At 49.9% G+C, this 27,912-nt stretch overlaps 1 protein-coding gene across 1 annotated transcript in view; it reads right to left on the bottom strand.

The window, feature by feature from the left end:
* Positions 1-4,367: 4,367 nt before the first annotated feature.
* htt (huntingtin) overlaps positions 4,368-27,912 on the bottom strand; it is a 49,058-nt gene continuing 25,513 nt past the window's right edge. The window contains exons 36-67 of the mRNA XM_036516554.1: positions 27,541-27,677; positions 26,334-26,450; positions 25,851-25,973; positions 25,496-25,734; positions 24,812-24,954; positions 24,160-24,367; positions 23,805-23,946; positions 23,306-23,485; positions 22,351-22,527; positions 21,846-21,922; positions 21,352-21,490; positions 20,940-21,062; positions 20,161-20,374; positions 19,456-19,601; positions 19,004-19,181; positions 17,966-18,067; positions 17,285-17,469; positions 16,788-16,914; positions 16,207-16,310; positions 15,319-15,473; positions 14,903-15,045; positions 14,571-14,653; positions 13,152-13,282; positions 12,925-13,057; positions 12,063-12,218; positions 11,244-11,434; positions 9,996-10,110; positions 8,849-9,062; positions 8,234-8,339; positions 7,623-7,785; positions 7,286-7,446; positions 4,368-6,974 (exon numbers count right to left, since the gene is read on the bottom strand). Of these exons, the coding sequence (XP_036372447.1) occupies positions 6,761-6,974; positions 7,286-7,446; positions 7,623-7,785; positions 8,234-8,339; positions 8,849-9,062; positions 9,996-10,110; positions 11,244-11,434; positions 12,063-12,218; positions 12,925-13,057; positions 13,152-13,282; positions 14,571-14,653; positions 14,903-15,045; positions 15,319-15,473; positions 16,207-16,310; positions 16,788-16,914; positions 17,285-17,469; positions 17,966-18,067; positions 19,004-19,181; positions 19,456-19,601; positions 20,161-20,374; positions 20,940-21,062; positions 21,352-21,490; positions 21,846-21,922; positions 22,351-22,527; positions 23,306-23,485; positions 23,805-23,946; positions 24,160-24,367; positions 24,812-24,954; positions 25,496-25,734; positions 25,851-25,973; positions 26,334-26,450; positions 27,541-27,677 (4,826 nt within the window). The 3' untranslated portion in view covers positions 4,368-6,760. The remainder of the gene's footprint in view (positions 6,975-7,285; positions 7,447-7,622; positions 7,786-8,233; positions 8,340-8,848; positions 9,063-9,995; positions 10,111-11,243; positions 11,435-12,062; positions 12,219-12,924; positions 13,058-13,151; positions 13,283-14,570; positions 14,654-14,902; positions 15,046-15,318; positions 15,474-16,206; positions 16,311-16,787; positions 16,915-17,284; positions 17,470-17,965; positions 18,068-19,003; positions 19,182-19,455; positions 19,602-20,160; positions 20,375-20,939; positions 21,063-21,351; positions 21,491-21,845; positions 21,923-22,350; positions 22,528-23,305; positions 23,486-23,804; positions 23,947-24,159; positions 24,368-24,811; positions 24,955-25,495; positions 25,735-25,850; positions 25,974-26,333; positions 26,451-27,540; positions 27,678-27,912) is intronic.

Here is a 27,912-nt window from a genome sequence, read left to right on the forward strand (position 1 = left end):
GCACACTTGCTGTATCTCATTCGCTCTAAGAGTTTTCAATCATTCTACATATTCCGTAAAGTTGTTTGCCATGTCAAACTGACCATTAGCTAGCCAAGTTAGAAAGACTGGAACACATATTCCACAGGTGTTTGGATTTCATAGCGTTAGTCAGCTCGTAAACTAGTTGGAGATGCATCACTTCGCTGGTAGCTAGCATGACAACTAGCTGTCTCAAAACGTTAAAAACAGTGCCCAGCTAACGTTAGCTGACTGGTCATATTGAATGTTTGGCGATTGATTTCATTGATGTGGCAGAGAAACTAGTTGGCTAGCGAGATAGCAGGCGATGTCGTTTCCATTCACACAGCAGAATGTTGCAATCATGCTTAATTGCTGCTATCTTATGATGCTCAATATACTGACGTTAGCAAGGTGTACGTTAACCTTCGCTAACTTTAGAGCTGCAGATGACTGAAACTTTTTTCTTTTTAGTTTCAGTGGCGTACCTACACATACAAGTTATTTAGTCGGTCGACTATTTTTAATTTCAACAAGTTAGCTAGATTACATTTACCTAGTCTATATGGGAGACTAGTTAACGACATGTAACACAGCAAGACAGCTAGCCGTAACAGATCCAACCGTAAACAAATTAACTTTGCCAGTCAAAAGCTAACGTTTGCTAGCTTGGAAGCTGATTTTTAATATTAGCAATTTGGCTAACTAGCCTCGAACAGGACGGATGGCGCTAGGTATGCGCTGAACTTACTGTAGCCTTAGTGTAAAGGTCTGAGCGCAGTTCATCCCGGGCGCATGGTCTCCTTCCACGCATCCAAAAAAGTAAACAAAAGGGGAGCAACCAGTGGACAGGGGGCCAGCAACGGCTGGGGCTGCCTGTCACGTGACCTGGCCACGGTTAAAATGCGCTGATCCCAGAATATGGCTGGACGGAAAGAAGCCTTTACTCTATGGATTCATGCACCTTTATCTCTGTCGGCTAACTTGTACCATGTCTGGCCAACCATTTAAACTTGGTCATGCTGCGCTTCTAATATTGTTTGCTTCTTATGTGGCTCTTTGCTTGTGTCATACTCCGCCTCACTTGTTAGTCGCTTTGGATAAGCGTGTGCGAAACGTAAAAGCAATCGATGACTGAGAATCTACTCCTGCTCCCCTTGCAGTTGCTTCTGTTTCTCATGAGACAGGATCAAATGCATGTATAATGTATGTACATTGTTTTGGCAACCTGATGTTTTTTTCGCGATCATGTGTGGGATGATTTACGTGTCACCGTCTTTTTTGATTAAAAGAAAAATAACTACCTTGTGTTTCATTCTCTTTACATTTATCACCTGAGACATTGTTGCATGACTGCAGCAACACTTGTAGCGGTTTTCAGGCTGTTAGCGATGTGCATTAGCACTGTTATCCACCTTCAGTGTTTCTTTAGCCCCCCCAAAGGCAGTTCAGTTATCCCAGACTGTATCTCCTGATTACACTGGTACTAAAGCATCTCCTCCAGCTTCATCCTCTAAAGCCGCACTGACTTTCATTGGAGTGACACCAGGTAATTTCCACCTGTTTGATTTACTAAACAAAACATAGTGTTCTATCTGTGTGGTCAGTGATTATCTCCATTGTTATCACAGCAAACAATGTCTGGAGCTCAGGCTGCACAGTGGGAGACTACCCACTGCGTTCCTTCCTGATCCAGCTGAGGAGTTTTTGTTGCTACATCAGGTTTTGAAGGCGTTTAGGTGACAACACTTTCATTCAACCACGCAGAGACAGAGCTTTTAATGTGAAGCAGAGAGGGACGGCCATCTTAGTTAATGCTTAAATACATTATCAGTGCTGCAGATGGAGCTGTGAAGCCCTCCTCTTCCTCCAGCTGTTTCCGCTCATCCCTGGGGCCTTTGCATTCGGGGAGGCGCTCCAGCGGGGAGCTGGCAGGGAGAGAGGGAGAGGCCTCTGGGTAGGATGTGGACGACCCATGCTGCTGGAATTCAGATTTGTGTGGCCCGCCCGGGTCCCAAGGCCTTGGAAAACATCTTGTCTGTTGGTTTGAAATACGGCCACTCGGGTGAGGGTGCACATCCATGTCCCATTCACTTAATCTTCCTGTTGGAGGAGTAGGGAGAGATTTACATGAGGTCATGAGGCAACTCAACCCATGCTTATGAGTAGAGCTTCTATGCATAGTATGACCTTGTTTTTTTTTATTACTGATTTATGTAATACTTATGGAAAATTTCCCTTGTCATCCAATGTTCAAACTTCATCTGTGATTCTTTGGCTTTTTTTTTTTTGGCCGCTTTACTTTTTCATACATTTTTTCATTAGCTCATTTTTCCCCATAACCATGCCTTAGTATATGTTCACCTTTTCCACCTTAATAACATGAAATTTCTCAGTAGCTTCACTTTACTGTAAGATTAAGACTATAAGTTTAGGTTTAAACAAATGTCATTAAAATGTAATGTTGCAACTAATGCCACACACTTTTCAAGTCACCTTGGATGAGAGTTTTTAAGAAGCAACAATTAAAAGGTTGAGCTTTTCACATCACAAACATTGCCAGACAACCACTTTAATCCTGAGTCCTATGGAGGAATCAATGAGACAGTTACGAGAGACAAGTACTGTGAAGAGCACCACAGGCAAGACAAGAGATTTAAGGATTTAAGAGGATTATACCAGGAGATGCTGTTGACAGATGGAGTTTATACAACACTATGGCATTTAAAAAGCAAAAAGAGAAACAGGCATTTAAAAAGGCCAAAACAGAGTAGAAAGAGTTTAACTCAGATCAATGCTGACAGTGCAACTCAAGGCACAGTGTGACACAAACAGCAGAGACAGCTGAACAAGGAGCAATACAGCCACTACACTGTGCCCCACTCTAACACACTCTCAAGGTGGCATTCAAACAACAGACACAAGCATTTAGGGACATTCACCAAACAAAAAGCCCATCTTGGGTAGTATAAATACTCCTTTAAGAACACTAATGCATAGGCTTTTACCCCCGGGATAAATGTCAGGTGAACAAAGATGTTGGGAAAACTACCCCAATGGCAGCAAATCTAGAGGGACCAGAGAGCTGTTGATTCACAAGTGTCTGAGCCTCCCCCAAGGTTCAGGTGTCACCTGAGAGAGCCTGGGACAGTGTCACACGAAGCCAGACAAGAGTTCCGCCTGCACAGCGGGGGGCAAAGACGAAGCAGCTGCAGAAGGAGCACAAACGTGGGGTGACACAGGGTGAAGTCCCTCTGAGCCTCAAACACCCTCCGACAAAATCAATACTCTCCTCTACATACAACAGCATTAGGTGACAATCGGACATCAACACAAATTTGTTTAGGGGTGAATATGATTCACACTTTTCATCACTGCCATTTGTCACTTTAAAATATTGCCCTGAAACGCTTTTCCGAAGTAGCGTGAGGGTGGCATTTCGAAACGCCTCTCCCATAGGATGATGAAAAAAAGAGAAATACTGCAAAGTTTTGTCTTTAGAACACACTATCGAAGAGCAGTGGAATCAATTTCCCACCTGTAATTCTTCTACCTTTTACTGGATTTATTTGCTTTTCAGATCCTCTTTAATCCATTTCTTCAAAAATCGGGGGCCGTTTTTACAATACAGTTTAACAACTTTAACAATACCAGCGCTTTCTTCAAGGGCAAAGAGAATATCCTGTTAGGAAGCCTATAAAAATGTCTTTGGGAGAACACCAGTTTATAGCAGTGGATTAACACCGCCTTTCTTCCCCACTGCACAACACATAAACATGTCTCTCCTGTTGTACGTGTGCTCACTGACAGAGGGTTACTTACACACGTTAAAGGCAGCAGCCCATGCCCTTAAATTCCGTTATAATCTCCCCAGGCTAAACACTGCATTAAGTTTTGAGAGGATTTGCCCAACAGTTTCGCAAGTGCGTAAAGTGATCACCCAACAAGCATAAACATTTACATTCAGTTTTATCAGATTGAGATGGAGAAATGCAAGTTAAACCTGTGTTAACTCACTGTGCCATGACACCTCAGTGCCCTGCAGGTGTGCAGTGTCAATGAACAAAACAACACTGGATCACAAAGAACATGACCCCAGAAATGTGTGTAAAGTCAAAGAGGTTGGGAAAAGGATGGGTCCAGTTCAAAACATTTTATTGTTCTGACGTGATTTTTTTTTTTTGTTGTTTCCAGTCACAGTACAGCATTTAAGTATGACGTAAAATCAAATACAATCTTTTCTTGCTGTAAGAAAACAAAATGGCGACATATTCCTGTAGAGGCTCCAGACAAGTCCTCTCATGGCCTCAACAAAGGGAAAATGGCGTGAGCGTGGAAGGAGGTGTGCCGCTGCTGCTGCTCGGCATGATCCCGCTCACCTTCCTGCCTGCTTTGATCACATACAACAGAACTTACATACGGAGAGTCTGACAAATAAAAATAACGTATATACCAAAAAAAAAACAGATCAGTACCATCTTAACCTGAGCTTTGCTAAATCCATCAAACTTCCCTGAAGAAAGACATTGTGGGAACATCCTGATGCTCTTTATTGTCACATGGGACCGATGCTTTCGCTCCACATCTGCAAACTTTCAACTGAAAATACACAGAGTGAGTGAACGAGAGGAGAGAGGGCAGTGATAATGCTGAAATCGAACAAATAATCCCGAAGTAGCAAATCTAGTAAGTGTGGGGAGGTGGAGGGGATTAAAATGTAGTTTGTACTCAGGGAAAATTCTGTTTCAGGACATTGTAAATGGAGAAAAACTAATAAGGGTTTCATTATATCCTCACCATCACATGAATATGACTTATCACGAGGATCAAACAGTGTCTAAAAAAGCCTCTCTCTTATATTAAACCACATGATTCTTGAAAACAGCTACCAACCCAGGGTGCTCAGCTACCTACTCATAGTACAAATACATCACATTGATTCATACTGCAAATAAAACAAACCTGTAACATTACCCTTTGCTGTAAAATTAACTATGCCTGTGAAGCCCTGTTAATGGCTTTGCCTTCAACAGTGAGCAACTGGACAGTCCCAACGACAAAGAACAAAGCTGTATTAAGACAATCTATATGCGTACGCTTCAAGTCTAAGTGCTAAGAGGCTGAGTATGGTCACGGAGAAAGCATGGGAGCCCGTTAGAAGTCTGAAAGGAGTGAACGCTGTTCAAAGGTCTGAGACGCTAACGGACGGCTGACCCCTCTTCATGACGTCGCTGTGCTGCCAGAACCGCGTCCCCTTTGCAATCACACTCACCCGAGCAGCACCCACTCACAAGGCAGCCCGACGCAACGTAGGAAAATAATTGTCATTTAAAAGCGGAATATCGCATGCTTCAGCTTTAACATGTGCGACACATTCAGTCTTTGCGTAAGATCTGTATTTACAGTTAAGCACCTACTCTGTTCACAACCACCCTTCACACATTAAAACATCAGTTTAAAAAAATGCAAGAAAGTAACAGAGACACACAGCCTATGATTTATAGTACAAATTACGCTGTACTAATTCAGTAGTTCAATTACTGCTTGCCGTGGACGATTTTGATTCAAATGAGGGAGAGGGGGGGGAAAAAAAGACGCTTAAAAACGCATACATTTCACACAACACAGAGAAGGTGCACGCTCCCGGCGTTCATCGTGTGCAGGAACAGAGAGACAATCAAAAACGGTGGCCTTGCTCATTTTCAGGGCTCCTCTGTCTTCTTTTAAACACAGAAGATCATGCGGCACACAGGCTTTACATTTGTACATATTTTACACAGTATCTAAATTTTCACTGAAAAGACACTTTCCAGTCTGTATCACCACCTTACATCCTGAGAACCAAAGAGGGGTTGGGTATGCGTCTTATACTTGCTTCTTTATAAATACACTTTATGTCAAACAGGGAACGGAAAACCTGTGAAAGGGAGATGGTGATCTGTTGTGTCATCTGCGGTGGATGCCATCCCAATCTCCGCCTTTAAGACGCATTTCGCTGCTTCCATACAAACCTTTTCATTTCTGCTCTCCTCTTTCTCTCACTCTCAATGTTAAAGGGTATGATGGACTAAAAACTTCACATCATCTATATCAAACAGGCTTATAGTCCTTCCAATGACAGCCCTTTGCCGGTTAATAATCTTTTCAATATTCTGTAACAAAAATGCACCTGAAAAATAGAATTATTTTCCTCAACTCTTCAAATATAGAATGTACTTTGTCTTTGTGTCATGGCTTGAGCGTTCCCGCCAGGGACACGCGTGTGGATTCATTTCATATTCATCCATTTCATATTCTTTCAAGTGCAGGAGGGGCTCATATGTACAGTATAGAGAAGTGTTCAGTCCGTGCAGGGAAAGAGCTGTGAGACAGTGGTACAAGCAGAACTCATACAAGCCTGAGAGACAATGTGTTGTCACTGTGGTGTCAAAAGGTATACCTTCCCTCAGGTATGGGGGTGAGGAAGAGTTTCACAGGAAGTGGGGTCTGTGGATGCTTTTCCAGGTAACTCGCAGTGCTGGCCCAGATGCAGAGGCATCAGAACCTCCCACCGCGCCTCTCCAAACCTATCCCCTCCCCCACCCCTTCTTGTTGTATATCTGTGTGTCAGAAACTCTTTTCTTTCTCTGTCAGCATGTCTGTATCTGTCTTTACTGTATTGCTTTCTGGCTGTCTGACGTGCCCTTCTCTCTCTGTCAGTACGGCTGCTTCTTTCTCTCTCTCTCTGTTTTGTCAGTCTGTGCACAGGTCTGGGGTCAGCTCAGAACGAGGTGACCTGGTGGATGCTCTGCAGACAGGCGAGCAGCTGGTGGTAGGGGCTGCCCGGCGTGGCCACCACCTCGAAGACGGACTGGAAGGCCCGGCGGTCCAGCTCCTCGTCGATCTGGTGCCTGTAGAAGTCCATGGCCACCAGGCAGAAGAGGTTGACGTCAACCACGTCCGACTTGCCCATGCGGCTGATGACGTGGGGCAGGCTGGGAAGGGACTGCGTCAAGGAAACGCACCAGCTGAAAGCGCTGCAGACCCTTTAAAACCAAGCATTAACAGCTATGCAATCAAAGCACAAGTGGTGCTTCTGTAAGACAAACACAGGGATATCTCACATCTCACTTCACAGGACACTGTCTTGGTTTGTGCTTCGCACATCCAACTCATTTTCAAATTCTTTGATCAGATCACCATCAGCAAATGTTGAAGAATACCTCTAAGGTAAGCTACCATACGGTCTTAGAGCAGCCCTGGCAGCTCTTTAACCTGAACTGTAACAGGGTGAGGTGGAGGATACAGAGCGGAGATCCACTGGCTTGTGGAGGCGCTGACGAAGAAGCAGGACAAACTCCACATGGCCATGGCCACCGGGGTCCTCTGGGTGAAGTTGGAGAGGGACAGCAGGACCCAGTCCCGCACCATGGAGGACTGGCCCGTGGCATGCAGCGTCTGGAAAACCTGAGGCGAGAGAAGAGACACACGTCACCAACACACACAAGCACTTTACAGCTACAGTAGACTTATAACCTCAACGCCAAGGGCTATTCAACCCTGGTGCCGGTTGACAGCGACAGCCAATGATCACTGAATGTCGATTTCAGTAACGCTTCCTCATTGGCTAACCGCCCACTGACCTTGTAGACCACGGTGGCCATAAACTGGGGGTAGGGCTGCTGATTGGACAGGAACTCCCCGATGACCTTGTTCATGACATCCTGGGGCGGGAAGAAGTCATCCAGGAACTGGGGTAGGATCCGTGCCACCACCCGGGCCTCGAAAGGGAAGCCTTTCCTAATCCTGAGACACAAAGGACAGACAGGACGAACCATTGATACAGTCAAACATTCAAGTACATCACTGATTGAAAACAGACTGTACATAATGACTTATACAATAGACTCTTTTTTTTGAGTCAGTATATAGTTTACAGGTAAAAATACACATGTGCCAACCAGATATTCAGCTGTGCAGATCAGATCAAATGTTCTACTGCAGTGCATTCTGGGAAACAAACCAGCATATATACAGCTAATTAGCCAAATCAGACCAACAAAGCCAAGGTAACCCTTTGGGTGAAAAACAAGACTTATACGCCAAACTGACAGCAGAGATTGAAATAAACTGCTGTCTGAAGTGGTTCATGTAGCCTGAGGGGCCCAAAGCACTCTGTATGCTGTGAGAGGTAAACTGATACCAGCGCAGCACTGCCAGGGCCTGTTTCAGGAGAGACGAGCGCTACGCCTACCTGTCAAAGAGCACCGAGACGCGCTCCATGGCGACGATGACCGACTCGCTGTCCGGTGCGGTGGGGTCAGTGTCGGCCGTGTGCCCTGGGCTGCATTTCTCCTTCCCTGGAGGGGACACAATGACGTGGGACAGAGTCACACCCCTGCCAGTAAATGCTCAGAAGCATGTACTGAATGGGACAGAAGGCTTAGCAGGTCTTGAAGCAGCCGTATTACATACACATGAAAAAACACAGGATAGCACTGACTTAACCTGAAATTAGGTATGACTATGAAACACACAGGGTGCTGTGTGAATACTGATCATGTAATAAGTAGGCACAGATGACATCACTAGTAACCATATGTAGTACAACAATGAGACTTTTTTTAAATGAATGAATTGATTCAGGAACAAGGTATTCAATATGAAAAAGCCATGGAACAATGCATACAGCTAACAGTATATCTCAAAGTATCTCACACACAAGTTGCTGGTTGAATCCCACATTCAGTGGAACTGGGCAGCACTGTGGCCAAGCATGGATATGAAGGGAACTTGAAAAGGAGAAAAGTAGGAAACCAAAGAGGAATGAACCAAAATGTCACCCTGCCTGCTTCATGTCCTGGGCTACCTGTGTACATGCAGGTGAGCATTAGGCCCAGAGCAGCCATGGCGCGGTGGGGGCTGGGCATGTTGACCCGGTCCACACTCAGCTTGACCAGCGCCTCCGCGTCCAGCCGTGACAGCTGCTCGGACAGCAGGAGGCGCTCCAGGCCCCGCAGGACGCAGTGGTACACCGCCGAGGGCGTGGCCTCCTCGCTGGCTGACACCATCACGCCGCACATCTGCAGAAGGGAAAGGGGGAGGGGGGAGAGAGAGAGAGAAAGAGACAGAGACAGAAACAGAGAGAAGGAGAGAGAAACAGGAGAGACAGTGGAGAAGAGAGAAAGGGAGAGAGAGAGACAGAGAAGAAGAGCGGGAGAGAGACAGAGGAGGAGACAGAAAGACAGAAAGGGAGAAAGAGAGATAGAGAAGGACAGATGAGAGGGGGAGAGAGACAGAGGGAGAAACACAAAGAGAAAGGGAGAGAGAGAGACAGAAGGAGAGATAAGAGAGGAAGAGAGAGACAGGAAGAGAGAGAAAGAAAAGGAGAAAGAGAGAAAGAGAGAGAGAAACACACAGAGACAAAGGGAGAGAGAAACAAAGACAGACAGGGTACAGTCATGGCACAATCTGTACAGACATGGTGCTGAGGGCCATCATTCACAAACACATAGGAGGCTCACACTGCCAACCCACCACCAAATGCAGCAGGACATTCTGCTGAGCGCCCACATTCTGTAGCCCAGGAGGGAGACACGCTCCTGCCTAGTGTGCTAAATATCCATCTGGATTTAAAGAGGTCTACTTAAGATTCAGAACTGTAAGCACTGTAGACAGTCGGAACTAGCTACCTACAGCTCTCGGTAAAGGGACGCCTGAGCGTGTTTATGTTGCAGAAGCTGTCAGGGTGAGTTAAACACCTCCGTCCGCCTGAGCTGATCTGGGCTGACTCAGTCTGCCGTGGCCGCGGTGCGACACAGCCTGAGGGTCAGCATGACGCAGGCAGCGTGACGCAAGTGTCATGCTGCAGTGTCCTACTCACAGCTTCCCACATATCCCCGGAGCTCCACGTTGCTTTGTGCTGAGCCGGACGGATTGAGGTGCATGCATTTCTGTCACCTAGAGAGGTCCCCCTGTCCCCTGTTTGAGAGAGACAGGCGTAGACCGGAGCTCACCTGGATGATGCCGGCGGTGAACTCTGATCCCACGTCCAGCGGGTAGTTCTCCATCATGTAGAAGGCGGCCGCGCACATCACCAGGACATGCTGCTGGTTGTGTAGGCTGACACAGCTGCCACAGAGGAAGAACAGAGACACACACACACACACACACACACACACACACACACACACACACACACACACACACACACACACACACACATACGTGCACGCACACACACACGCACGTTAAGATTCCAGCCCCCAGTGGGCCAGGCGGAAAGACACTGTCAAGCTGACGGCAGTTAAAAAGGTGTGGGGATCTCATTAAGCGGCTGACCTTTGTGGCTAATCCTGAAACAATAGGCAGTACCTGCCCATTTTAATCACAGTCAAATGTTTATTTTGGGGCGACGCTGCCAGCAGGGGAAACGGTGACTGACACTTGATGCTGCTCCCACTCCTCTCTCTTGGCATTAGCATGTGCGGAGGGCAGGCTCCTCCAGCACAGGCAGGCTGATGACATCAACAGGAGCGGGGCTTTTTCCCCCCCTTCTCTCGCTCGTACACCGGCAGTCAGACAGAATCGCTACGGCCGGCACGACCATGAGCGACTGCGTGCGGAAAGTGGGCACCGGATGCTGAGTGACTGTGACAGCCTGACACTGAGCAAGGGCAAACAGACTGGAGAGGCAGAATGTGTCTGAGTGGATGCTGGGATATTGTTTAACACGCTACTGCTGACTGACGGAGCACATGTTGGGCAGAGTATGTGCGTGCGCGCGTGTGTGTGTGTGAGTGTGTGTGTGTGTGAGTGTGTGTGTGTGTGAGTGTGTGTGAGTGCGCGCACAGGATTGGTCGGTACTATATTTAACAATGTGACTGAGTGACTGATGGAGCATAGGGTTAGTGTTTGAATGTATGTAAAGTGTGTGCATGTATGTTTGAATATGTGTGTGTGTATGTGAATGCATGTGCGTGTGTGTTATTGGTCAGTACCACATTACACAATATGACTGAGTGACTGATGGAGCACAGGTTGAGCGTATGAATGTGCGTGTATGTGTGTGTGTGTGCGCATGTATGTGTGAATATGTGTGTGTGTATGTGAATGCACGTGCGTGTGTGTTATTGGTCAGTACCACATTACACAATATGACTGAGTGACTGATGGAGCACAGGTTGAGAGTGTGTGTGTGTGTGTGTGTGTGTGTGTGGGCCTGTGTGTGAGCCCGATGGTGCGGAGTCCGCGGAGCGACTCACTGTGCGACGGCGCGCAGGTTGGACAGCAGGTAGTCGCAGACGGCGGGGACGAGCTGCCTGGCGGTGTCGTCCAGCAGGTCGCACTCCAGCACGTACAGCACGCCGTGCAGCGCGCCCATGCGGCTGGGGAGGTGCGTGCTGCGCAGTGTAGCCTCCAGCAGCCGGCACACCGGCTCCGCCAGCCGCTTATCCTGAGGGAGGAACGCCGCTCAGCCAACACACAGCTGTGCCAGTGCGAGCAATGCCAATCACCCCGGACACGGGTGTCCAATGACCATCCACCCAATGGAAGCAATGCCAATCACCCCGGACACGGGTGTCCAATGACCATCCACCCAATGGAAGCAATGCCACTCGCCCCGGATACGGGTGTCCAATGACCATCCACCCAATCCACCAATAAACCAATCAATCACTCTTAACACAGCCTCCCCTGAGCTGGGGCACGGCACTCACAGGACTAGAGTGGAAGCTTTAGGGCTGTTGAAGTAGTCCTGTCATCGTATAATTTTAGCAAGACACCAAGGTGTGCAGACTCCACACCCTGTACTGTTCAAAGAAAATACTGCTGGCTCACCCTGAAACGTTACAGGAAATGAATTTTTGTACTTGAATAATATACCAGCTTCTCTTGTTTTCTCTGCAAAGCAATTAATTTCACACCTTTTTTGAGGTTCTTAACTGCTGGCCCTCACGATTCTACTACAAAGGCTGCTCTGGTTTATCTCTTTGGCAGTCTAACATTTTACTGTGGACTGTAACAGGCCATTCATACATATTTCAGAGTAGGGAATCGGACACTGGGCAAAGTCCTCTCACCATGCCAAGGACGGCCGCAGCCTTGCAGATGGCTGGCACCAGGTACTGGTTGAGGATCTCGTCCTCGGGGGGGTGGACCTTCTGGAGCTCGGTCAGCGTGTTGAACATCATCTCAAACTGGTTCCTCTCGGTGAACAGGTCGGACACAGCCAGCAGCTGCAAGACACGGGGGGATCGGTGAGAAGCACCCCCACACCCGGCCCTCTTTGCGAGTAGGTGAGAGTAATGAGTGACATTGACACTGGTCCCTCAATAAAGAGCAACGCAACAGGAGAGACAGACCATATGTTCCCTACTTAAACCAAAAGGAATACAGTTAAACAAAATGGAATACAGTGAAATACAGTGAGTTTGTCTCTCACTCCGTTTCCCTCCGCACACAGAGGGACAAGGGTCAGTGGCTCTGTCACATTTCATTCCCACAGTCCACAAAGTGGAACCCATGAGAGACAAACAATGACATTGGTTCATCTAAGTGTGAGCAAGGGACCACAATAAGAGACACACTGACTCTGGTTCCTCTTTGTGGATGGGGGGAACATTATGAGACACACACTGACTATGGTTCCTGTTTGTAGAAGGGGGGGAAGCATCATGAGAGAGGCACTAGCTCTGGTTCCTGTTTGTTGAAGGGGGGAACATTATTAGAGATATACTGACTCTGGTTCCTGTTTGTTGAAGGGGGGAACATTATTAGAGGCACATCGACTCTGGTTCCTGTTTGTAGAAGGGGGGAACATTATTAGAGATACACTGACTCTGGTTCCTGTTTGTTGAAGGGGGTAACATTATTAGAGGCACATCGACTCTGGTTCCTGTTTGTAGAAGGGGGGAACATTATTAGAGAAACACACTGACTCACCGAGCGCACCACCTCGCTGATCAGGATGACCGGGCTCTTCCTGCTGTTGGGGCTGCCGGGCAGGATCCACTGGGTGTAGAGCTCCAGCAGGAACTGGGAGCAGGAATGGATGTCCACGCCGGCGCGGTGCTTCCTGAGGGGAGGTCATATCATCGGCTCAGTCCCAGGGGTGCGTCAACCCTCCCGCCGTAACCGCCACCAACCGCGAGCGCGCACGGCGGCCTCACCTGGAGTTCACCGGGGACGTGGGGGGCGACGTGGGGGCGGGGGCGTCCGTCTCATCCTCCTCATCCTCGCCCCACTCCTCCTCCCTCAGGGGCGTGATGTTGTTGGCCAGCCACACCGAGTGGATGGACACCTGTCGCAGGGAGACAAAGGTCATCTGTCACAGCCAGGCGGACCATGAGATGTCACAGTCCGGTTCTGTAGCCCCAGGTCACATTCACACTCTTACAGGAACATCTGCAGCAGTTTCAAACTTTCTCCAGCAGTAGTTCACAAAAACACCAGAGTCTGCTCCTCTGCTAGAGAAGATCACCCCATCATTTAGGGGCAGGGAATGAGGATCTTTGGTGCCCTTAACTGGGGATCTGGGTCTGAAACAGGCACTTTTACACTGTACCACGAAGAAAATGCTCTTATTCAGAGCTAATCATAAAGCAAGGCTACATCTAATAGTATTACATGAGCCACAGTACATACAGAAAGTTACATCCCCACATGTGTGGACGTGTGTCTCTAGCCTGGAGTTATGCCATTGGGCCGCGTGGGCCATAATTCATCTCCTGTCCAACTCAGACCACCCTGGTAACAGTAGCATACCTGCTAAAACCATCTGATCAGCTTAAAGTCACACTAATGCTAATGCTAACATTAGACTGTCCCCTAGATGCGTGCCAAAGCACTGCATCAGCATTTTCAGCACAGAGGTAGGCCTTGTCTTCTAGCAGAAATGAAAATATGAAACATTCCCAAACATAACCAAGTGGGGCTGGCTGCACACCACGTTTAATAACGCGGGAACAAACCACAACAGGAGGGGATTACACATTGTGTAGCTCTGCGGTAGCAGGGCAAAAACGGGGCCAATCGAAAGTAACACTCAGAACTCCACAAGGGGACATTAACATTTGTCAATGCCCAATGTAACTTCAGCTTAAAGACAGTAAAAAAATGCTCCCCTGTGACAAAGCCGTGAATCATAATCTCAATATGAGTTTGGACCTGCTGCAGCTGAGAGGATGAGTGAAACAATGACCACTTCACAGCCACTGCCTTTGTAAATCCCTCCTGAGCCTCAAACTGTCAGCTCACGGAACAGTGACTGAACAAAAGCGGTTTACCCCTCCGTAAATCAGACTTAACCGTCCGAAAATTGGATTCAGCTCCGAACAAAGCCTCTTTTCGGACCTGAGCCGCTTGACAGATCAGGAAATAAGCCACTTCTGATATTATTTTAGCAAAGGTTACGTACACCCAGAATGTGATATGATTTATTTCGAAAACGCATTGGCAAGACTAAGGGAGAAATCACGTAGAAGAGGACATTCATATCTCAGCATATAGGTAAGTGAGGATTAAAGAGGGCTGTTCTTTCAAACATGTGACCCCAGAGAGAGAGTGCAGTCCCTGTGCCACGCTCGTACCTGGCCCAATTTGTAGTCCATATTGCCCAGCTCTCTCTCTGTGTTGATCTGAAGGAGCAGCTTCTCATGGCTGATTAGGGTACCTGGAAGACACAACCGGACTCCACATCAGTGCACCACATTATACTCTCACCCGCTAGCACCGGAACATCTGTGCTAACATATATTTCCTCTACTGTGAGGACTGCTACAATATCAGCAACAATTACCTTCACCACGTCAGTGCTAACGTCACAGAAGCTGGAAACAGTACACAGAAACCCAAAGCTACAGAAACGTGCGACGCAGTTTCTTGTGAGTAGAAGAGGTGCCCAAATATTTTGGAGAGTCACCTGCAGCAGGGGCGGAGGACAGGGACGGCACGGGGTCCCAGGCCTGGTAGGGAAAGTGCGTGGCGATGTTGTCCCTCTTGGACACCATAGCCTGGATCTCCTGCTCCACGATACCCCGGATCACGCTCAGCTTCCTCCCGAACCTGGGAGTCACACACAGACAGTAAGCACATTCCACTCTCATTGGCTCAGACAGTGCAGGCTTGGGCCAATCAGGAGGTAACACTTTGGGTATTTACTGAATAAGAGAACAGGTAGATTTTACAATGCCACGTACTGCGGAATTGCCAGGCGATGTAATTCCACAGCTTATCTAATCAGAATAACAGGATAAAGGCTTACAGCCCAAAGGATCTGAGCGTGTAGCAGTGTAGCAGTGTGGCAGGTTATTTCACGCATTAGCAGTGCCAGCTCACCGGGTGTCCAGGGCTTTCAGGGTCTTGTTGCGGGGCTGCTGCTCCGGGCAGCTGACCGCGGGGTTCCCGGCCACGGGGACGGTCATGGCGCTCAGCACCAGAGACGTGATGGCCTGCACCGCAAGCACGTTGATCTGCGTCCGCTCCAGGTCCTCCTGCAGCTCCCAGCACACAGGCCCTCCCATTACAAAACGCACAGCTCCATGCGCATCTAATATCACCACAGTAATGGAACTGTACAGGTAGCAATTATTGTTCATTTCTTTGTAGACACATTTAACCAGGGCAATTTGTACAGCAGTACGCATTTGCAGTGTGCGGACGAAATGCAGAATACGGCATACAGGGAAGTGTGACCACCCCGGGTAGCAGTGTCGTATTCTGGTTAGGCAACTGGAGTTGGGACTGGGAGGTTATAGGTTTGAGTTCTGAGTGAGGCACTGCTGTTGAGCCCTTGAGCAAAGTATTTAACCTGAAAGGCCTCAAGGAATGCAGAGTCAGTGGCAGCAGTCCGCATATCAAAAGAGAAAAATCTGATCTGTGATCTTACTACTGTCCCCTGCCTGTCTGTACATTGTAAAGTCAACAGCGTGGTGTAGTGGTAAGGAGCAGGGCTCGCAACCAAAATGGTTGCCAGTTCGATTCCCCATTAAGCCACTGCTGCCGTACCCTTGGGAAAGGTGCTTAATCTGTTGCCTCAGAAAGTATCCAACTGTATAAATGGATAACTCTGTAACCTGCTGTATGCATGTAAGTCACTCTGAGGAGCGTCTGGTAACAGACAATAATGTAATGTAACGTAAAGGTTGTGCAATGTTCGGTCATTTCCTGACAGGAAGTCTGGGTGTGGCTAGACATGGGCCTGCCATTCTCAGGGTGTGACCTCACCTCCTGCTGGTTCTCCTCCTCCTGGTCCATGGCGATGGGCTGTGTCACCAGCACCCCCAGCAGAGCGGCCCAGGTCTCCTCAAACTGAGTCCTGCTGCTCCACCCTGCAACCCCACACACACAGAATACAGCACCGTATTCATTTACTGATTACCCGCTACGGCTCCCCAACACTTACTCCACCACACCCCACAGAATAAGAAACACTCTTAAATGTCTCTGAAGCCACTCCCCAACCCTACCCCTACCTTACCCTTCACTCCCAACAAAGAGCACAGCATCCTATTTACACACTGATGCTTCATGCTGCCCCTCAGATAAGCAGTAAGTAACAAGAACCCACAGACACTCCACCTCATGCTACACACATCATTCCAGGCTCCACTAGTCAGCACTAACGTCATACTGCTCCAAATACAACAAAGTAGCTGTGACAGCCCCCAGGGTACTAAACATTCAGCAAGGCACAGTATGAGCTGTCGGTGATGGTTTCATTTTATCAGCTATGATAGGATGATAGGGATGACTTCACATGATAATATACTTTTACATTTCTGAGCGCTCTTCCTGTTCTCCCTTACCCAGGGTGTTTATGCGATACAGGAACTCCCTGAAGACGTCCTTCTCCTGCAGGAACTCCACAGGGATCTCCGGCAGCGCTGTGCCTAGCTCTCCACCAGGCCTGGGGGACCAGCCCAGCTTCCAGACCTGCAGGCACGTACAGGGGATATCACACATATCCACACTTCATCCTTACTGTGCATCATCACACACAGGCTGAAAACCATAAAATTGGCAGGGAAACACACAATATAATTGTGTGTTTCCCTGCCAAGTGTCTAATGTAGCTAAGATGCTTAAGAAAAATTTCCAGAGTGGTTTATGTGTTATGATCAGCAATTTGGCTGTTCAAAGTCAGGTTCAGGTACTGTCAAGCAGTGTCTTTGTATTAACACAGAGGCAAAATTCATAACTCTCATTGCTGTGTAACCCAAACTCCCAGAGCTCCCAGTCAGCTCCACACTCTATACACATGAACCTGTCACAGCGGAGGGATGAGCGCAGTTCCCACTCTCACCAGCGGGGGCACTCTGGTGTAGCTGTTGACCAGCGGCAGCCTGGCCAGGCTGATGATGACGTTGCGCAGAGTCGGGGTGAGGAAGGCCGGGATCCTACTGTTCCTGGGGTGCCCCGCGGCCAGGATGCTCTGCAGGGCCTCCACCAGCTCCGCCATCACCTCACAGGCCCGCTTCACACACGCACCTGAGCAGGAGCACACGCACACGCACGCACACACACACACACACGCACACACACGCACACACACACGCACACACACACACACGCACACACACACGCACGCACACACGCACACACACACGCACACACACACGCACACACACACGCACACACAGAAGAACAGAGACTAGCGTGAGGAGCCAGGTACCGTCGAAATGACCCACAACTGCCATCTCTGATTTAGAGGCCCTGAAAACCAGTTTGGGTTGGTTATGCAAGGGGTGGCAGCATGGTGTACTGTGACGGGTTGCAGGCCCAGATCCTACAGGGGCAAAGCCGTCACATCTTTGAATGAGAAACTACCCGAATTGCTTAAGACAGACACAGCAGCATTAATGGATGACAAGCAAGTCACGCTGGATAAGCGATCCTGCTGATGAAATGCACCAGTGGAATGTGATGTTCATGGAGATAAGGGGGAGAGGAGCTCTTCCCCCCGAGAGCAACAGGCTCCACTCACTGTCTTTGGAAGGGGCGTCCACCTGGTCGTCCTCCGCCCCTCTCTCCGAGGACGTCCTCTTCTGTCCCCGCCGAAGCAGCTGGTCTCCCGGCTCCACGGCCACTGAGGGGACACACATTCCAGTCAGAACAGAGAGGGACACCAGAGCCACAACATGCTAAAGGGCGCCTGGGGGTTAGGGTACGAAGACATGAAACCCAGGGAAAGTGTTTGGTTGGACGCATCGTGGTTGGGCTTCACGCGTGAGAAGCACTGTTCACCATCGTCACTTGAGATAAAGGGAAAATGGAGGAGTTAAAACAGACCAAATAGCTAGTTTGGTAATCATAATGTTCTTATGTTTTTGTATTCATTAATCTGTCATCCATTGGCTGTTTATCCAGTTACGCTTGTTGTTGCCAATGAAAAGTCTTCCCTAGGACTCCAACTGAAATGCTATTCAAAATTTTGCCAGAAAAATTACAACAAATTTCGAGTGTCCATTCAATGACATGGTTATTATCAGACTGGCTGCTGTTCATTTCTCAGAGAAGGCATGGCCTCTGACGTACAGGAGAGACGTGCTAGTGTTGTACACTGCCGTGAAATCCACCATACCAAATTTCATCAACCCTTCAGCGCGGAAAACTCAGCAGCACATTCATTGCCACAATTCATTTATCACACAGATTAACCGTAACGACAGACCGGGAGAACTCCCACGCTGGAAATACACGCCAGGTTTTCAAGGTTTTGACGAGTTCAATCAAGAAATTTGGATCCATAATATAAACATTACAGCTGCACCGTAGCGAAGGGCGAGAGCAGTCACCCCACCCGGCCTCGAACCCGGGTCTACGGGGTACCAAACATGCAACTTGACCGCAACGCCAAAGAGCCTGGCTCGTTGGTATGGCAGTCAGAGCTCATATTCAACCATAGTGACAGCACTCTGTCGCATGCACATTACCCCAAAGCTTTGCGTAGCAAGCAGCTAACAAACACCCAGAGCTAAGCGGTGCCGTCGCTCATACGGAGGAAGGCCCGCGTTCCGCTGACCTGCGAGGACGAGCAGCCGGACGCACTGGATGACGGAGCAGGTGCGGCTGACGTAGGCGGCGGAGGCCAGCAGGGTCCAGATGGCCGGCCGCTGCAGGGCCAGGCAGCAGCAGGATAGGACCGCCTGCAGGTCCAAGCTCAGGGGCACCTGGTCCTGCAGCACGCACCACGACACCACCTGAGGCAAGGGAGAGGGAGGGCGTTACCCACAATCCACGGCGCACCGACCGGGCTGCCCAGAGAAACTGACTCGCTATTGATTCAAACGCCAGAACCACTTAAATGATGGAAACGGTGGAAAATGAGCGTGAGGCTGAACACTCGGTGAATACGATCGATTAACAGTAGTGTATGACGTAATCCAGCAAAGGAAGAAAGAAGCTTCCTCTCCTTAACTGTGTGGGAAGGCAGAATGACAGAAGAGGTGGAGAGATACCGGTGTCGGAGCTCACCTCCAGGGCCACTGTGGTGAACTTGGTGATGAGAGCCTCCTTATCGCTGGGGATGTGGAAGGCCGCGGGGAGAGTGGGCAGGGCCAGCAGGTACTGACTCAGGGCTCTGCACAGGCTCACCACCGTCTGGTAGAAAGACGGCTCTCCTGCGGCACAAACAGCTGCATTATACACCTGCCTCAGCATGCACAGAGCTTCCAGAACATCTGCACACCAATGCATACACTGCAAACCTAGGCTTAACAATGCACACAATCAAATAATCAAATGTACGCTTGGGAACATACCTTCCTGTAGCTATGTACTTCTAAACACACACATACAGCTCCACTGCACATAGGAACATTCACAGATGCACCTCTACTTCACTTTGTGCATCCTCCCTCTCTCTCTTACACACACACACACACACACACACACACACACACACACACATTTTACTCTATGCACCCTCATACACATACACATAGGCTGAGAACACAAAAGGAAAACTAGGGATGAGCACGTTAAGAATCTTGGTTTGAAGAGCACACTTTGGAGTTCCTGCTAATGGAAGCCTCTCTACAGGCCCAACAGGGTTCAGATGCCACACAAGCACTTCCAGAGCACGTTAGCCTTTATAATCAGCAGACTGGCACAGTTTTGAATGAGGCATGACTCCAATCTGCTGAGCACTGAGGTGCTTGATCGCTTCCCCCGGCTCACCGTAAACGTCGGCGAGCTTGTCCCAGTAGGCGGACGGCGTGGGGTAGGAGGGGGGCAGGAAGGGCTGGTGCGGGACCGGCAGCGGCTGCAGGGTGCCTGAGAGGCGCTCCAGGGTGACCCGCAGGGACGTCTCCAGCAGGACGGCGCCCTGGTCCCGGGAGAGCCGCTGCACCCCCACGCTCAGACACGGCGACAGCAGGTTCACGTTAAACTCCTGCGGGGGGGGCGAGACGCAACGCTGAGGGAACGTTCCCATGGACACAGCCAACAGACAGAGAGCTCCTCCTATTCTCCATTCTTTACCGCAGCTCATAAGCAGAGTGGATTTGCATCCCACCTGTAAAAACATACCTCCACCTAACAGCCATGGTAACTGTGCCCTGAAAGAACAGTACTGTGCTGTATGTTGACTCTGAGGTTCAGAGCTACACTGTATCACAGGAAAGTCTGGTAATACAAAGGAGAGTTTGTTTTACTATTTGATTGTCTTACCATAACCAGCTGACTCGGTGCTTAATTAATCCTACAAACATGCGAGTGGATTTTAACAAGCATAAATCCCATTTCCCATTCCACTTCTGAATGTCTGCTTGAGGGTTAAATCTTAAGCACACAGAGACATAAATAGCAAAATTAGCTGTGCTTTCCACACTAACTTAACACACAGCGCCACCTGCTGGCCTGGACCACATCACACTGTCAGAGAAAGCCTTCAGCAATACTAAGAGCAGAAAAGTGACAGGACAGCCCTTGCTCTGAGGAGAGTGAAGGGAAGGTACCTTGCAGGACATGATGGAGGAGAGGTCAGCCTGGGGCAGTTTGGTCAGAAGGTCAGTGGTTTCCAAAAGGGCTGTGTCACTGTTCAGGCAGCACTGGGATTTCACCAGAGCCACGAACCAGTCCTGGAAGAGGAACACATGGGATCCCTCACAGGGATGAAGAAACTGAAGCTAATCCAAATGTAGCTAAATTTTCATAATCAGGCGTGACTGATCGACAAAAACCCCAAAACATTCATCAAGCCGCACTTGCTAAACATGACGACTGTAATTTGCTGAGTCAGGCACAGGTGGCAGCTGTGTATAATCAGTGAGAGGACTCGATGTGAGGGTTACCAGCCACACTCAAATGACTCATTTTTCTTCCATGTGAAAGTTTTAACCATTAAACCAAGAGGGGCCGAGCTCTTACCTTATTGGCAGTGACCGTTTCGGGGGCGGGGGGAGGGTCCCCGTCCAGCGGGTGTGAGGTAACGGGAGGGGGAGGGCTGCTCGTGTCTTCAGCCACAGAGGCTCGGAACCTGTCCAGCAGGGAGTACAGCCTCTGGTGCCTGGGGGGGACGAAAGGGGATACACGTCACAGTCCCTCAGGTCAATAACACTACAGCTAACACACCCCAGCCTACTTTCCTTGTGTGTACATTACGTTAGTTTACATTCATTTAGCAGACACTCTTATCCAGAGTGACTTCCAGCACAAAAGAACGGAAGTGTATCCATTCAAGTTGAATAAGCAACAGTGTCAGACCAGGCTAACAACACTCTCAGACCAGTGAGTGTGAGTATAACACTGTTCAAGCCCTGCCACAAGTTAACTTGTGCAACCTGACCAGGCAGACTAGAAACTAAGGGAAGCCAAGTACACAGGGGATGTGTAGGGGATATAGAGCAAACCGTGAGAAGTACCTCTGAGCTAGGCCACTGCTCTGGAGGTATTCCTGAATTCTGTCCAGTTCTTCCACGGGTAGCTGGGCTATGCTGTTCTGTAGGAGGGACAGATGTGAAAGGAAAGGATGTGAGTGACTTTTCTAAGTGGCTTATTGGAAGAGACAGAGTAGGTCACTCATTCTTGGTTAACCCTGATACTTGAAGGCCATGCGTTTACAGGCTTTTGCTCCCACCACGCACTTTAAAAAAAACAAAAAAACAAATCAATGTAGGTTCCCCTTCAAAGTTCTCACTCAGTGGTTTAGAGAGAGCTAGAAAACCCGGAAAACCTGCAGGAACGCAGCCCTCTGTGACTGGATTTCAGTAGCACACAGAGCCCCCCTCAAAAACCAGATGCTTTCCCTCAAGCGGTGTTTACGCTGCCTTGATTTAAGGACCTCCCACGAACAGGGCTATCCCCCCAGCGGTGCAGGGCGTTTCCTAAAAGGGGCAGACAGGCGTTCCCGGGCGCGGCGCTCCGTACCTGCAGCGTCTCGGCCAGCAGCATCTCCACACGGCGGCAGGCCAGCGTGTCCACCATGCGCGCCAGCACGCGGAACGGCGTGCTCATCAGCTTGTCCACGTACAGCATGAGCAGCGCCCCCGACTGGCTGAGGTGGATGCCCTCCAGGCACTGCAGGGTCTTCTTCAGCATGGTGGGCTGGGGGGACAGTCACACAGGGACCCCTCAGCACGCAACGCTGGCCTTACTTCACACACGGCTGACTCACTCACACACAGGGGAACTCGGTTAAACAGCACCCAGGTGCTCCAGGGGGACATTTACATTTACATTTATTCATTTGGCAGACGCTTTTACCCAAAGCGACTCACATAGGTTACAGTTCTTTACAATGTTATCTATTTATACAGCTGGATATTTACTGCTGTATTTTTCAATTGTGGGTTAAGTACCTTGCCCAAGGGTACAGCAGCAGTGGCCCAGCAGGGATTGAACCGGTTGCGAGTCCTGCTCCTTAACCACTATGCTACACTGCCTTCTGAGGGGACATGTAGCCAGGGAGATGGAGCTGGCTGGACAAACCAAGTCTAAATGAGAGTGTCTCTATAGGCCATTTGCTTGTTGTGTGTGTGAGACTCATCCAAAACTCTCTCTGGGTCTCATCTTCAAATACTTATCAACTCTCCTCCAAAAAAACTTAAAGGAATAATTTTAAGCTCCATTTAGTCTTTAGTTTAGTTTTTTTTGCTCCAGAGAGAGAGAGACAGAGACAGAGGAAAACAGAGAGAGAGGGAGAGAGATAGAGACAGAGACAGAGAGAAACAGAGAGAGAGGGAGAGAGATAGAGACAGAGACAGAGGAAAACAGAGAGAGAGGGAGAGAGATAGAGACAGAGACAGAGAGAAACAGAGAGAGAGGGAGAGAGATAGAGACAGAGACAGAGGAAAACAGAGAGAGAGAGCAGGATCACCCTTACGGTGGAGAGGTTCTCGCAGCGGGACTGTATGGCCTGGATGAAGAGGCCGCTGGCTGCAGAGTTGCGGTGGACGGCGCTGATGAAGTCCTGCACAGGGGGCTCATGGGACAGGTTGATCAGGTCCCGCACGTGGTTCACGATCAGCCAGGTCAGGTGCTCCGAGTCATGGAGGTTCTGGCACTGAAAGGCGCAAGGGGGGGGGGGGGCCTTCATTTTACCCGCATGACTGATCACAGAACAGCCAAAAGCGTTCTATCTGTGGGAAAAGTACTACAAACAAAACCAAGGAAAATGTTCGTTTGGACATACCAAGCGCATAAAGTCAATATCCCTGAAAGCAGACTAACAAACTGTATGTCCAACCAAACACTTTCACAAGGTTTGGTTTTCTCGGAGAACCACCCCAACAGCCACGCTCCTTACAAGATTAGAAATGATGATATGATTAATTCTTGAGCGTGCGCTCGTGGATGTTGAGCAGCTGGCCATGGGAGCTCACCACGTAGTCGCAGAAGAGGATGAGGGCGCCCCTGCGGACGATCTCCCGGCTGCACATGGCCAGCCTGCAGTCCGGCCGCTCGTCCTCCCCGTCCCCGGAGGAGTGGGGGCTCAGCAGCTTGGTGCTGGACAGACTGTGCCTTCTGAGAGAGAGAGACCCACGGATCAGTGGATACTTCACCTTGGTTTCACCCCACAATGGCCTTCCAATCTGCACTCGCCTACAGCTGCGCTGACCTCTGATCAGTGCTCAAAGTGGGCAAAAGCAGTGGTGGATGCCCCCTGCCCTCCCTCCCCGCTGATCAGAGGTCAGTGGTCCACCCTGCTCTCTGTGCAGCTGCGGGGGTGAGCCGTACCTGGGTGTCTGGTGCACCTCGGACCACCAGGTGTAGTTGGTGTAGTCGATGACAAGAAGGACCTGGCACCAGAGCAGCACCAGGGAGGGGTGGGTGGTGATGAGGGACTGCACCATGCCGTTCAGGCCCCCCAGGGCGTAGAAGCTGCCCTCGCCTCCCTCCACCTTCAGCAGCTTGGTGGCCGCCGCCGTAATCCGCCGGAACATGCCTGCGCAAACAGCAGCTTAGACACGGAGTCCCGGGACCAGGGCCTGCACTGTGCAAGCCAGTCACATTCCTTTCATAACTATCCACATGCTTGACGTTCTAAGACCGAGCCTGTTCGTATTACAGATGAAGAATCGCATATGAATTTGAGTAAGTGGCCTTCAGCTGGAATGTCTGGCATGTCCTGTACGGCTGACCACAACTTGCGTCCGTTTGCCTATGAGCTCGCAATGGGACATGAACTCTTTAGTCTGGGGCGCTCCACAGCAAAGCCGTGACATCAAAATTCAGTGACATGATTACTCAACACACTACCACAGAAATGCTACCGAAAGGTGAGACCCAGAGCTTAACAGCAGTACCGATACTGCAGAGGTGACCACGACTTTGACTAAGACTATTTTGACCGTGGTGGTGGGGGTACTTCCCACAGTGCCTCTCTCACCTGACTTGAAGATGTGGATGAGGCACATGAGCAGAGTGCCCAGCTGCTGGCAGTAAAAGGTGTGCTGCTGCTCGCTCATGTCCAGCTTCACCCGCTTGCAGGAGATCTCCTCCAGCAGAACCCCCACCAGCTGCAGCAGGAACCTGAACAACAGGCACACGGCATCACCGGAGAACCTTCAACCACAAGGGGGCGCACCGCGTTCAATACAGGGACCCAACTACTGGCCTGGAGGGTAACGGGGGGGCGGGCTGGATCTTGTTCCAGCTCAGCTCTCAACGGATAAAGTCATTACTTGGATAAGAAAGCGATGGATATGGTATGTCAAAAGGTCACTGGCTGCTAATTCATAGGTAACCGTGAAACCAGCAGGACTGAGGGAATAATATAATATGTATAAATACATGAAATGAAAAGGCTTTTTACCCCTGTGAGGCAATGGGATATTTAATTTACTGGGTTTGGGGGAATTAAAACTCAGTCACCCCAAACTGTAAACCTACTTGTTGGACAAGTCTTCTTCACCAATGCATTTCTTTGCACCTGTTTATAATGTAACCCCGAAGGCCCATTTTTCATTAGCCTGGCTTGTGTGCGTTTTCCTGCATTACATGAGGAGGTTGCGCATATCTGCTCTGGAATATTCCGGTCCCCACTGGTGACCTCAGTGGACGGAGGGCACACCTAGAGAAGGCCTCTTCTGGGGGGTGGCGTGGGGAGTCCCCGTCGGGCTCCTCCTCGGAGGGCGGGGTCTGGTGGCCGTCCGCCCGCAGCCTCTCGACGACGTGGCAGGAGAGGAGGAAGGGGGACAGGGAGAGCTCCTGCACGCGGGACAGCACAATGTCCTCGGTGGACTGGGAGATGAGGACACGGAGCACTGCCAGGATGCCGGAGACCCACAGCTGCACGGTGCCCACGGACGCCTGCGGGGGGGGGGGGGGGGGGATTTGGGGGACATGGGGACCAGGGTTACCCAACCAACCCGCTCGGAGGGGACGGGGCCCGAAGCTCACAGGGCATCACGGAGAGAGGGGCTCACCATGGTGGCGGGGGTCACGAACATGCTCTTCAGCAGCATGTCCACAGGACGCAAGGAGGAGGGCGCCACCGTCTCAAACAGAGTGTTCAGCACACCCAGGGCCTCATGGGAGTCCAGCAGCATCTGCAACACACAGCAGCATAACCTGATGTTAAACACTCAGCACCTTATAACAGACAGGAACTAATCCACTCCTCTTCTGCCTCGTATCTTTACATTACTCATGCTTACATACTAAGAACAAAGTGAGGGCATAAGTTTCTCTCATAGACCACAGGATGCAAGCACAAGAAATAAAATAACAGAAAATTTTTAAAAAATCAAACAGAAATGAAAGTAAAACGGAAGTAATGAAAACACACATCAGGACCCAGGATATAAAGGTAAGTGTAGTGGCTATTTTTATGAATGAAACATGGAAGCGGGAGCAGAAGTACAGGTAAAGGAGCACAGGTGTGAGCTGTCCCGGGGGGACCTGCTCACCTGCTGCTTGGCGATCATGGGCAGGATGATGTCGGCGATCTGCCGCGACAGCCTCTTCCACTTGTCCTCGTTCTCCTTGTGACACTGCTGCAGCACCAGGATGAACATCTGCAGCACCTGCCGAGCAGCCAGAGGACTCACAGGTCACACACCTCACAGCAACCAGAGAGAGCACTCACAGGTCACACACCTCACAGCAACCAGAGAGAGCACTCACAGGTCACACACCTCACAGCAACCGGAGAGAGCACGCACAGGTCACACACCTCACAGCAACCGGAGAGAGCACTCACAGGTCACACACCTCACAGCAACCGGAGAGAGCACTCACAGGTCACACACCTCACAGCAACCGGAGAGAGCACTCACAGGTCACACACCTCACAGCAACCGGAGAGAGCACTCACAGGTCACACACCTCACAGCAACCGGAGAGAGCACGCACAGGTCACACACCTCACAGCAACCAGAGAGAGCACTCACAGGTCACACACCTCACAGCAACCAGAGAGAGCACTCACAGGTCACACACCTCACAGCAACCAGAGACAGCACTCACAGGTCACACACCTCACAGCAACCAGAGAGAGCACTCACAGGTCACACACCTCACAGCAACCAGAGAGAGCACTCACAGGTCACACACCTCACAGCAACCGGAGAGAGCACTCACAGGTCACACACCTCACAGCAACCGGAGAGAGCACGCACAGGTCACACACCTCACAGCAACCAGAGAGAGCACTCACAGGTCACACACCTCACAGCAACCAGAGAGAGCACTCACAGGTCACACACCTCACAGCAACCAGAGAGAGCACTCACAGGTCACACACCTCACAGCAACCAGAGACAGCACTCACAGGTCACACACCTCACAGCAACCAGAGAGAGCACTCACAGGTCACACACCTCACAGCAACCGGAGAGAGCACTCACAGGTCACACACCTCACAGCAACCAGAGAGAGCACTCACAGGTCACACACCTCACAGCAACCAGAGAGAGCACTCACAGGTCACACACCTCACAGCAACCGGACAGTCTCAAAGTGCCACAGTCTCAAATGCTATCTGAATGTCAAAACTCATTTCAATTTGTGACAGTGCAGAAGGCAAAGGTAAGAAGCCCAAGCAGGGCTTGTGCAGGTACCCTCCCATAAAAAGTGAGTGAGGTATTCTGGGAAAGGCCTGCTTGGAAAGCGTACCTGGTGGTGCTGAATGAGGCGCAGCAGCATGGACACCACCACCTCCTTCTGCGTCTCCAGCTCCCGGCCCGCGTCCGCCTTGTTGCAGCCGCGCAGCACGAACAGGTCGTGGACTATGGGCTGCAGAGCCGGTATCGCTACGGAAACGCAGCCAAATGCACAAACCTCACACTCAATGAACCCCGCAACCAAGCTGAACAACAGTAATGCTAGTCATCAACACAGTTCAGACTAAACTAACATGAACTAAATCTGAACCACGACCAAAGTTCAAACAAAACCTGGTCTGACAGTGTTGCCCATTCAGTTCGAATGGACACACTTCTGGTCTCCTGTGCTGGAAGTCGCTCTGGATATAAGAGTGTCTGCTTA

This window comes from Megalops cyprinoides, chromosome 22 (genome assembly GCF_013368585.1).
Source record: "Megalops cyprinoides isolate fMegCyp1 chromosome 22, fMegCyp1.pri, whole genome shotgun sequence".
Lineage (NCBI taxonomy): Eukaryota > Metazoa > Chordata > Actinopteri > Elopiformes > Megalopidae > Megalops > Megalops cyprinoides.